The sequence below is a fragment of the Pleurodeles waltl genome, chromosome 7 (genome assembly GCF_031143425.1).
Source record: "Pleurodeles waltl isolate 20211129_DDA chromosome 7, aPleWal1.hap1.20221129, whole genome shotgun sequence".
In the NCBI taxonomy this organism is placed as follows: Eukaryota; Metazoa; Chordata; class Amphibia; order Caudata; family Salamandridae; genus Pleurodeles; species Pleurodeles waltl.
In genome coordinates this window covers 670816875-670829092 of record NC_090446.1, presented here as the reverse complement: position 1 = coordinate 670829092, position 12218 = coordinate 670816875, and the positions used below count along the sequence as shown (strand labels likewise).

Below are 12218 nucleotides of genomic sequence, written 5' to 3'. Positions count from 1 at the left end.
GCATTGCAAATCTTTGGAAAAGTGAAGTATGGTCTTAGTATTCCTATTGAGATCTCTTAAAAATAGAACAATGTCCCTCTCTACACCCATAGACAACAAGATCTGCCACAACTTTGATCGGTTAACTCGATCAAAAGCAGATGTGAGATCCATAAATCCCAAATGGATAGAGCCAGTGTGGGCAAAGGTGTATTTACCCAGTACCAGGTAAAGGTTCAAGCACTGGTCCATAGTCGATCTACCTGCAGGGACCCATACTGGGCTTCCAAGAGCACATTATGATCCTTGAGTCATACCGAGAGCCTTTCTTAAAGAATTTGCCTGAGAACCTTAACTACTGAAGCAAGAAGGGAAGTGGGTCTATAGCATGTTGGGCTGCCTCTATTCCCCTTTTTGAAAATTGGCACAATGATAGATATGGCCCAAGACTGCGGGCTCCCCCAATACCTTCGATCATCCCGTATCAAACCATCTGGGCAACGTTTTACAGTGTTGTGTCGCAACTGCTAATAATAACCCAGATGCTACATTGAACATTTCTGGAAAAGCCTTCAGAATATCGCTAGGGCAGCTTACGCTGGCACCACAGGTGGCAATCTCTGCTACACATCTATGATACAGAGATTTGTAAGAGTTCCCTGACTTGAGGGCTTACTGACCCCTACAACCTTCACCATTGGGGCGATAAAGAGTGGGAACCAGCAAAAAGAAATGCATCCTGGGTTATAATCACTGAATGGACTTGACTGGATCCAAGATTTAGAGATGTGAGACAGTAACGAGGTGGACACCAAAATAAAATCAATAATGGATTCACATCACATGCCTATAAAGGAGGGAGTTAAGTCCCTGCTTGCCAAGGGTATCATTTCGTTAGTAAGGCCTAATTAAACATGCTCAGTAGCATACTTAGGCCCATATTTATACTTTTTAGCACCGCGTTTGTGTCATTTTTTTACACAAAATACAATTATGTTTTGTAAGTTTGGGCTGCTTTTGCATAAAAAATGACACAAATGGGGTGAAAAAAAGTATAAGCATGGGCCTTGGTGTCCTTCAAAGTAATGTAGTGTCTGGAGCACTGGCAGCAAACTGGTTCTTCTAGATGACTATCTGGAACTCATTTAAGTGCTGCATTTGAGGCAGGTGTTTGTATGATTGGGAATGTCATATGCGTGGGTAATCATAAAATAGTGACTACTGCTGTTAACAAATGATTTGACTCTACCTGTAGTTTCTTTAGTCACAGTTTGAGACATACCCTAAGCATGGTTCCATGAAACAATAATTTACCTTCAAATAAGGCCCCAGGAGCAGATGGGGTTCCTTATGTACCAGATTGATTTATGGGCCTCTTTTCTAATGAATGTATTGAATAGTGTTAGTGGTGATCAGATCACCTCTTTCTTGTCTACATCAATCATTGCACCAGTTTTTCAAATGGGATCAAATAAACCCACATTGCTGTCACCCAGTCTCCCTTAACGATACCACAAATAAATTAATCAGGAGGATCCTCATGACAAACATTCAAGATTGGGCTGACAGACAGGGGATAATTACCGATTCATGGGTTCCGTCAGAGCATGTGCATCTGAGGAATTCCTTAACCTACATCTTCTAACATCTAAATATATCAAATAATAATGTGTGTTTCCCTTCATTTTTGATTTCCTGGTTATGAGTTCTGCTTCTGATAGGGTCAATAGTGCAAAGCTCTGGATGGTGATGGGTTTAATGGCTGAAGATATGAATATAGTGGATTTCATGCAAAACTTCTTAATGGTTTAGCAGCACATGTTATATATGGGCTAGGTTGTGAACTGTTTACAGCTTAATCTATACAGAGGAGTACATCAGGGGAGTATACTGAATCCACTTCTGTTTAATTTATATACTAACAACTAGTATGACATTTAGATGGTGACGCCAGTGATATCCTACTGTTGCATGGTAAATGCATTTCTGCTCTTTTTTACACTGATGATGTTGTAGTCATGTCTAGACCTGTCAATGGTCTGAAAAGACTAACTGAACCCTATGTAAATCATATGGAGGAACTGAAAATGACTACATAATCTTTGTAAGCCACATGTTCTAATGTTAGATCCTATATTAACAAGATCTAAGAGTATTTGCTATTAAAGGCCATGTCATTTTCAATGGTACCAACTTTCTTGGATTTCATGTTACATTTGATAATACCATAAATTAGTCCTTGCTATTACAAGATAGGTACATTTTCTTGCAGAATCTGTTTTTATTGATAGATTTTCAACTTACATATGGCCGAACTTGGCTCTTAACAAACATATCAACAACAATAGTGAACCCGTCAGATCAGTGCTACAATCATTCAGATGGTATACAATTTACAAATAGCTGCACTTGTATTATTCAAGCATCTTATTAAATATCCAATTTTATAACTTTTCATTATTTTCTATGTGTATAGTAATGAGCCCTCTTTTCATTTATGTCTCCTCATCAGCTGAGTTGTTCGTTAATAAACTGGCTTTGGCTTACAAGATAGGTACATCAAATCACCTTTTTTAATTTTTCATCGCAGACTGGGTTGTAGCCTCTGAAATTGGGTAAGTTTATTTGTTTAGCCAAATACATCGCTTTGGCCCCATACAGGGCTTGGAGATGGAGTTTTGAGATGCTAGGATGCTAAGATGCTTCAGTTGGAGGGACATTGATTTTGTCACAAGCTTTCAGAATTTTCCCAGTGCACAGCCCATTTCTTCTCTCCCATGAAGCTAGGACTTACTTATCATGAAGTCATTGTCCACGTTGCCCCTCAGTTATTAAGGGCAGATTTGGGTCAGGGAACTTTCCTAGATTAACAAAAGAAACCATAATAGACTACGTAACACTAAATTGCATGAATAGGTTCACTTGATAGGACACCCTTATCTGCTTGACTGCCCATCTTGAATCTGCAATAATGACAAATGTATTGTAAAGAAATTGGTCTTTGCTGGTAGATCTGTCTTCAGAGAAGAGGCTGAATAAATGAAGTCCTCAGTTAAATTATACTGGCCTATTCTCACTTGAAATGGACTTCAACTTTATCTTAACCAAATCCCGAATACCTATGAATGTAATCGTTGGTCTAGACTTAGAATGGAGACAATTAATTTTTTCATTCTCTTATTCAAAGGGAAACACATTTCTTAATACTGTGAATTTCTGCAGATGTGATAATAGCTCACAACAAACTATGATTTTTGATGCACGTATGTTCTTTTGTGATTTATTAAAAACCCCTAGAAGTAGATATCTTAATCCCTGGTTGTGTGTTTTGAATTTCTGTTATTGTGCTACCTTCACGCATTGTTTAATACTACCTTCTGGTAGGCTGATCTAGACTGTGGGATAGTTTCTGAAAAATGCAATATCCTTAAGATCACAATGTTGAGTTTCTTTTTAAACATTTTTTCTTTTTTAATCTTTTAATGCGTATTGATATTTTATTATATACTTTGTGTTCATTTATTGCAGAATAAAACTAATTTTGATGATGGTTGAAGACTGAAGAGCTGGCCATGTTATCAGACTGACAGAAGTGCAGTTTATTTTGCTGAGTCTCATCCTACATTCACCCGCCTGAGAGCGTTAAAACTTCATTGACTGCAATTCCTTAAATTTTGAGCTTAGTCCTGCAAAATACATGCAGTTGCAGTACCTCGGCTAATGGAGCCTGTGCCTTCTATATCTGTGGCTTCTTTTCTGTTTTCCAGGCTGGTGGCGTTATAGGACACTAACACTTATAACTTATGGATCTATAAACTCTGGCCTAATAAGTTTTGGAAATTAAAAAACCAGGACACAGTCAAAGGAGGTACACAGAGAAACAGACATCACTGAAACATTGCACAAATTGTGTATAAGCATTTGTGAAAGTCTGTGTTTGCATGTGATAGCACATTAAAGCCATACCTATTGTATTTCCCCATGCTTGCTGTTAATGTGTCTGCACATAGATTCATTGGGATTCTTAAGGTTAGTATTTTGAATGGAATAAAAAAAGGATCTAAGCAATCCAATGTGGTTACATATTTGTGTGTGATGTTTCATTATGTAAATCTTGTTACACCCAAGAGTTTTCATTGCGGGTGGGAAGGTGCAATTGTTAAGTTGCTGTCCAATAGGAAGTATTTAATGAGGGGTGCATTAGTGTATTTTTCCTTTTCCCAATTGAGGTTAAAATATCAAAGAACGTAAGGCTCAAAGAAGGAGGAATGTTGATGAATTATACAATCAATGGAACAATATTATTTTTTCTGCAGTATAAAAGGATCAGCAATCGTGGTTCATGTGTTGTGTTTGTAATCTCCAGAGTGAGTCATTAGAACATGGAGAGTTTATCGAGTTGACCAATTTGCATCTAAGGGACTTCTTGTGAAAAAAGGTAGAGATGCAGACATTCACATTGGAATGGCAGCTTTGATGCAATCTGAAAGCGATGGGTCACTGAGTTGAGAAGATGCGATTCTTCTTAGGTTGATTTAGCATATTCATTTTTCATTGTGCTTATGACAGCTAGTTTCAGAGATTGTGGTAATAGGATGTGTTCGTGAAACTGAGTTCACTGTGTTTTCGGTTCTTTCTGGTGCGTTAGAGGCAATGTGTGTGGGCGAATTCTCTAAAGCAGCAGCACGTGCTGTCTGTCTCACTTGCTACTAGCACCAAGAAACCCTATAGGCCTAAGAGTGCTTTACAGAAAATTAATGAAATATGATACAGAGTGTTTTGTTTTTATTTGAGCCTACGGAAACCCTAAACTTTCTATATGTATTCTATTTCGGGGACAGACTGTTCAACGTGCTTAATGTCATATTACCAAGGTCTTCATAAATGAAAAAGGAATTTTTGAAAAGCTTATTTGTGTTGAATATAGGCCAAATTTGAAAAAGGACAGACATTTTCCAACCGGAAGTAACTAATGTAACTTTTGCAAGACATTCTATCAACGACTAGGTTTGCTTCAGGAGGTCATATCATTAACAAAGAACAGAAAGAAAAAATATTATAGTGCCACGGTCATTCAGTCCCCCTCGTGTAATAAGATGCAGTTATTTCAATAGCTCTTCCAGTGAAATGTTATGCCGGAGTCTCTGCATGATTCAAAGAAATTGCCAGTAAAGGTTAAAACTACCATCCTAGTTCTGCGCTTCTGCTGGCAGGGAATGATTTATGTGGCATGGGAGCATTCTGCTGCAGGAGTTAATTCTCCACTGGCATGGGAAGCTTCTGTCTAAAGACCAGTTAGTAGCACTTGCATATCGTGTGTACCGCCCTACCCACGGGCAATTTAACAGCAAGTGCTAATTTTAACACACACTGTTATCATTTCAAAACACTTACAGCCATTCTAACTAATCATACATGAAATGAAAATAACTCTACCATACACACAGGTGGTGAAATGTGAATTCTCAATGCAGTGATGATGTATGTGTAAAAAATACGAACTCATTCTTGCCTCAAACTTGACAGTAGAAAAATAAAATGTTCTTGTTAAAATGCACTTGATTGGCCGTGTGTACCTCTGCAAGATCAAACTGAGCTCATGACCGATTACTCATATCAGGCAATCATTTTTCATTCTAATAGCACATGACATGGAACTACAGAAGCAAAACTGACACGCTGAAATGTGCACACCCTGATCAGAACTTAATTTTGCTAGCTATAATGATTAATCTTTTGTAACAATTTTTCTTCACCATATTTTTTACTTGTTTGCCAATCCTAGGGTGAAGTCAAACACCTATATATTTTACCTAGGAACTATAGACGCTCATTGCCACAAAACATAAATTAACTTTATTTCTTCTGCGTTAGTTTACTACAGCTGCTAAACTTCAACTTTAGTTGGCTTACAGTCCTTACACTCGTTCTTTTTTGTGGCTAGTAATTTCCTCCTTTATTTTAGGTACAATGAGAAATTCGGCTCATTTATATGCTCCGTGTTAGTTTGTCCTGTCTTTGCCCGTGATGTTCAAATATGGTAGCGTCACGTCCATCTAACTGTAAATTAGCATTTGTGGTTTGGAAATGCAACCTTGAGAGTCGTTTGATCACAAGCAGTGTAAATAGGATTGCTGTCTTGAGATCGACCCAACACAATGTATGTATGTTCTGCTCTGTAGGTAACTCAGTGGTTCGGCATTGGTTTTATTTCCCTGTGATAAATTCTGGAACCTACCAATGAAAATTAACATTCTTGACATCTCATTTCCTTTTAAGAGCCTGTATGGCAAAATAAATCTGTCCCAGGTGCTATCCTCTAGATGTCCGTTTATTTACTATGCAACTGTCAAATTACCTTTGCCTCAGATTCTGACATTGCAATCTACAAGTGAGACAGCTTTGTGCAAAAATGGTTGCATGTGAAGATACGCATTCGGCCCTCGGATCGATAATAACAGATAATAACAACGTGGTTTCCATGTCTTGTTGCCAATAAACTCTCTTCCCTGTTCTGGAAAAGCTGAAATTAATAGTTGAGAACACCAGGGTTCCTCAAACCTTTAGGGCAAGATCTCGTGGAACCTCCGCAGAGAGATGTGATTGGGTCAACTGTCCAAGCAATTGACTATGCCATAACTAACTTATCAATTTGGACAATTCAGATAGCAGAGTTGGGTTTTTAACAGAACATCGTGCCCCACCCCACAAAACATCAAACCCAATTGAGAAGATCTGGTCTAGGCGAAAGCAGTGCAGCCCATGATTCCACTCTGATAAAGTAGAAAATTGCACGTATGACAGGGCTCAAGAGGACCGGGTGTTCACTTATTCAAAAACAAAATTGCAGGAACAGAACTGCTTAACCCATTCTACTATCAAACACAGACTGCCATGTATTCTAACAGAACAGTGTCCACCTGCAGATGTTTGCTTTGTGTCGTGGCATCCTCATTTCCAAAACATTACAAAACTATGCTGGGTAGGGAACCAATCTTGTAGCAAGTAATAGATAAAAAGGTACAGACCTCAAAAGCCCTTGGCCAAATATATGGCCCTGATTTGAAAGTCAGGTTTCAGGTTGATATCATTGCTTCAGACTAAGCCAGTGATAAGATAACGCAAAAACAACAAGGTGATGGATGGAATACTTACGTTAACCTCAACATCTGGCAATCACTCGGGCCGCATCCCAATCCATCATTGTTTACTCAAAATGCCACCTCAGTTTGGACCCAGCTATGTCGAAATCAGTCTTGACTCTGTTCCTCATGGGAACAGTCTAGCCAAAACTGCCAGGACAGGTCCTCCATGAACAGGAACACAAGTAACCCAGGCCCAGTTTTGGACTTGTTATGGGTTCTTAAGCTAGGTATAGCTTTTTCCAGTGCACAGAGAAAATGCCTTCAAAAACCTATAATTTGATAATGTACAGTGACTAACAGCTTTACCCAGAAAATCCTTTTGTTTAAACCTTTTTTTTTTTAGAAACTGTCATTGGAGTTATTCTAAGTCCCCTAACTTTGTTCTCTCACACAGTTGCAAAGTTGTGAAATACAGACAGCTCTGCCTTTTGGAGAAGACCTGCATAGCCCCAGGTAACACAATTGTCAAAGTTTATTCTCTTGAAAGTGTCTACTAAAGGTAGAGTGGGAATACATGTTGTAACAGCACTGGAACTCTTGGATAGCTAATACCAAAGATTTTATTCTATTGTGAATGAAAATAGGCAAAAAAATATAATAGGAAAATTCATTGTCCTGATAAACATTCATGTCTTTCGCATTAGTACACAGCCCTTCTTCTTCTTCAACAGCCAACTTTAAATCAAAGAATAAACACTCCAGCAAAATTATTGAACACGTTTACCGCTGAACATCCAATGTTTAGCCCAAAACCCACAATATTGGTGCACACAATAAGGCCCAAAACCCACAATATTGGTGCACAAAATAAGTAATAACAGTATTGTATGTGTATTCCCAGACCTTTGCTTCTCTCTCTGCATCTAAGATACCACCAGTTTGCTCCTGCAACAGCGCATAGGCCCTCTGAAGTGCCTGGTACTCCTTGGTGAACTGCCGAAACCGAAGCTCAGACTCCTCTGCTGCCAAACTCTTTATGGGGGTAAAAAGAGTAAGGATAGCATTAGAAGTGAGTGTGGTGAGACTGTTTATTTTTTTAGAAATTTTTGTTGAGCAGGCAACAGGCCAGTATGACAAAAGGACGAAGTATTAAAAGTAGGGGTTCAAGTAAAACATAAGCAAGGTGTAGACCAAGAGACAAAGTGTATGTTTTAAAAAAGTAGACAGTGAACAATTTGAAATCCTTAGCTAGGTCTAGTGGTAGAGAGAGGGCCTACAACAGGGGAGTTGGTGTTGATGGCAAGATTATCTAAAATGGGTTAATATGAAGCCTATTGGGCTCTCAAAACACTAGGGGCCACATGTTCGAAATACAGGTTTTGCGACTTGCAAATTGCGAGTCAAAGCGACTTGCAATTTGTGAGTCATAAACCCTTATGTACAACAATGTCAATGCCACTGTTTGTGATTCGCAAGGGGGTCGCAAATGACCTACCTCATGAATATTCATGAGGTAGGTCGCAATTTGCGACCCCATTGGGAATGGCCACCCTCAAATGGATGGTGGCCTGCTGGAGACAGCCGACCACCATGTCTGTGACTGCTTTTAAATAAAGCAGTTTTTTTTTAAACGCAGCCCGTTTTCCTTAAAGGAAAACGAGATGCATTTAAAAAAAAAAAATGAAGAAAAAAAAATTGCTGCCATTCACAAAGGGGAAGGAGTCCCATGGGGACCCCTTCCATTTGCAAATTGTTTGAAACTGGTGCTAACTGCGATTGTTTTGCGACCGTATTCGAGGTCACAAAACAATCATACATGGGACTGAGACTCACAATTAGGAAGGGAACACCCCTTCCTAATTGTGACTTGCAAACTCTTTTTGCGATTCAGTAAATAGATTACAGAATCGCAAAAATGGGCCTGTACATCCCAAATTGCATTTTGTATGTCGCAAACAGCTCGATTCGCCATTTGCAACGTTCAAAATGCTTCGTACATGTGGCCCCAATTTCCTTTTCTTTGTGAAACTTGAACCAAAACGTTTGTGAAATTAATTTGCCTATAGGTCATGTGAAAAATAAACAAAAGGGCAAGCATTGCATTAAAAAAATCCCATGAAACACCAATCGGAGCTGGTTTGAGGAAGACATGTCTCCCACAAGACATATCCAATGTGAACATGTCTCCTGCGGGGAACATTTATGTGAAGGTTCACACTTGAAAAATGCACAAAATTCCACAGGTGTTTGACAACGCTAAATAGCCAAATTCTGTGAAATGTGCAGCATGACCCTAATTTCGCACCAGTCTAATCAAACGTAGTATATAATAACTTGTATAGGAACTACACTGTTCACCTGTAAGAAACACAATTGCCAATCTGAAAAATGCTCACTAGCCACCACATACATGGGTCACAGTAGATAATAGTTGTATGGGTCATATTATACAACGGATTTAATTTGATGTAAACATTGTGGAAGTGAATACAAATTCAAAAGTATCTGCTCCATAAATACTGAAATAAGAAAGGTGATTGCTGTTCAGAACACAGATATATAATAAAATCCCTCTACTGTCTAATCTCATGTAATATGTGCAACCAAAATTGAATATCAGATTATGATTTGTTTTGGAAGGGATTAAGGAGAGGTGGCAGACACAATGCTTCAAAAGCTCATCGTTGTCATTTATCCAAGAGACAATAACTAGAGTTAGTTGTGTAATTATTTTCTGTAAACTGCTGTCATCATGAGTCAGATAGTAGAATATTCTGTTTCCGCTGGTAACAATTAGATGAATAACATTTTCTCACAACTTGCCCCAGCTATGGATTTACATAATTTCTGGTTGAGAAATTTCCAGAAAATTAGTGTTTTGAGTTCTAACAAAAAAAATGCAGCGAATTCTAATATGCAGCAGACTGTGAAATGAGCAAATCAGACACATCTCCATCTATCCTGGTTCAGATACTCTCATGCATACACACCATTATGGAATCAGGTACATTTTCCTCAGGCAAGTGATATTAAAAGTAAGGCAAGGGCTGGGAACTTGCCAGTCAGGTGTTCTGAAAATAAGAAATCCAAAATAGACTTGATTCCAAAAGGAATGGCTCTTCTTGAGATTAAAATGTATAATTTACTGTTATATGAAATCACATTTACAATACCCCTATCCTTTATTATCCTGTGCTACATTTGTACACTTCCATTAACCTTGCGTCTTGTGGCACTGTACTCTATGTCGCTAGGGAAACAGGAGGTAATGCTAGAGAAACACATTTATTAAAATACGTAGACTTTGCACTTTAAAAAATAAGACTAGGAGTCAGTTTTAGGAACATAAAGTTGTTTCTCTGAATGAAGTAGGTCAGGTGACATTTCCTACCTTAGAAACACAGGTATCAAAAACTCCTCCATCTTTGGCGGTATTCTGAATGGATGAAACATCATATGTAGGAGACCAGATGATAGTGCCTGGTTTAGGAAGGTGAATATGCATGAGCAAGGCTGTGACAATTATTATATTATAAACGTCCAAAATGTCTAGGGCCCAGGTCCTATTGAAGTCAAATTGAAATTCTGGATTCTAGATGTTGCCAAACTTTCTGCTTGAATTACTTTTGGACAGATGTTGAGAAAGACAGAGTGATCTTTTTGGACCAAATGATAAGAAGCATTCTAAGTCGGACTTGATAAGAATTGATAGCCATTGTCGTCTTTTCTTAGGCTTGGTCAGATAGCCCTTTGATAAAACCTTTGGTGTAATTGCCAAAAACCTAACCCATTACCTCATCCAAGTCATCATCCGGAGTTGCTGGTGTCCGATCAGTACGATAAGATGCCACAGAAGAGGTTTCTGAATCCATGGAGTCATCATCGTACCCGAAAACAGTGTCCACCAGATGTCTCTGAAATAATGAGATAAAGAGAGGGACTAGAGCTGAGTGACAGAAACCAAGTGGAAGTCTCAGAATTTTTTTTCATTTTATATATGTGTGATGAAACAACCGTGCAGCCTGAACTTAGAAAAATTGAAGCTTCAAAAAGATCAATCCATAAGAGACAAGAGAAGTGCCAACACCCGACTCACAGTGTAGACACAACCCTCTGTCCAATAGCTTAATAACCTGTCAGGATCAAGTCTTTGATGAAAGCATTTTCCTACACTCTTTACGTGCAAGTAATCCAAACAACGTCATTCCACATCAAACAAAATACAGTGTATCTACAAAGAGAAAAAGTAAAAAAATTAATAAGGCCAGCATCCTAGAACCACTGGTTCACACGTTCATTATTAATTTCAGACAATTTGACTTAAAATGGCTTTCAGTCATTAGTGTTATAATATATAGCTGCTTGTTTGCAATGTTACCCCAGTGCTGTCTTTATGCACTGTATATACTGCATGCCGCTATTTACCAGCTTTTATTAGAGCTGCCAAAGCAAATTTCACTAAACTGCATGAGCTGCATCGCTGCCTGGATGAAAAACAACTTCCTCCAACTCTACACTGACAAAACCAAAGCCCTTATCTTCGGCAACAACCACTCCCCTGGACGTGTGTTGGTGGTCGTCTAAACTTGCCCAGTGCCACTCACCACTGCGGACCATGCCAAGAACCCCAGAAAAATTGTAGAAAACAAACTCTCCATGAGCAGACCGATCAAAGCTGTTCCCTCATCATGCTTCCACATCCTGCAAATGGTACACAAGTTTTTCGAGTGAGTCCCATTCAACACCAGATGAACAGTCATCCAGGCTCTTATTACAAGCAGACTTAACTACTGAAACGCTCTCTACATCGGAACCCCAGTCCATCTTCTTTGCCGACTCCAAACCACCCAGAACACCTCTGCCGAACCCATCCTGAACATCCCACAAAATAACTACATCTCTCCACACCTCAATAATCTCCACTGGCTCCAAGCCACAAAACTTCTCAGTTCAAGCTACTCACCCATGGCTACAAAGGTCTCCACAATACCGGTCTAGCATACCTCAACCACCGCCTCAACTTCTGCCAACCCACCAGACACATTTGATATGTGTCCCAGGCAAGAGCACTCCTTCCTCGCATCAAGAAGACTAAAAGCAGAAGCAGAGGATGCTTATTCTCATACTTCACAGAAAAGACCTGGAACAGTCTCC

The 12218-nt window shown here is 39.0% G+C and overlaps 1 protein-coding gene across 1 annotated transcript in view; it reads right to left on the bottom strand.

Annotated features, from left to right (window-relative positions):
- Positions 1-12218, bottom strand: part of JAKMIP2 (janus kinase and microtubule interacting protein 2) — a 387006-nt gene that overhangs the window by 101398 nt on the left and 273390 nt on the right. The window contains exons 10-11 of the mRNA XM_069244668.1: positions 10859-10978; positions 7968-8096 (exon numbers count right to left, since the gene is read on the bottom strand). Coding sequence (XP_069100769.1) covers positions 7968-8096; positions 10859-10978 — 249 coding nt within the window. The remainder of the gene's footprint in view (positions 1-7967; positions 8097-10858; positions 10979-12218) is intronic.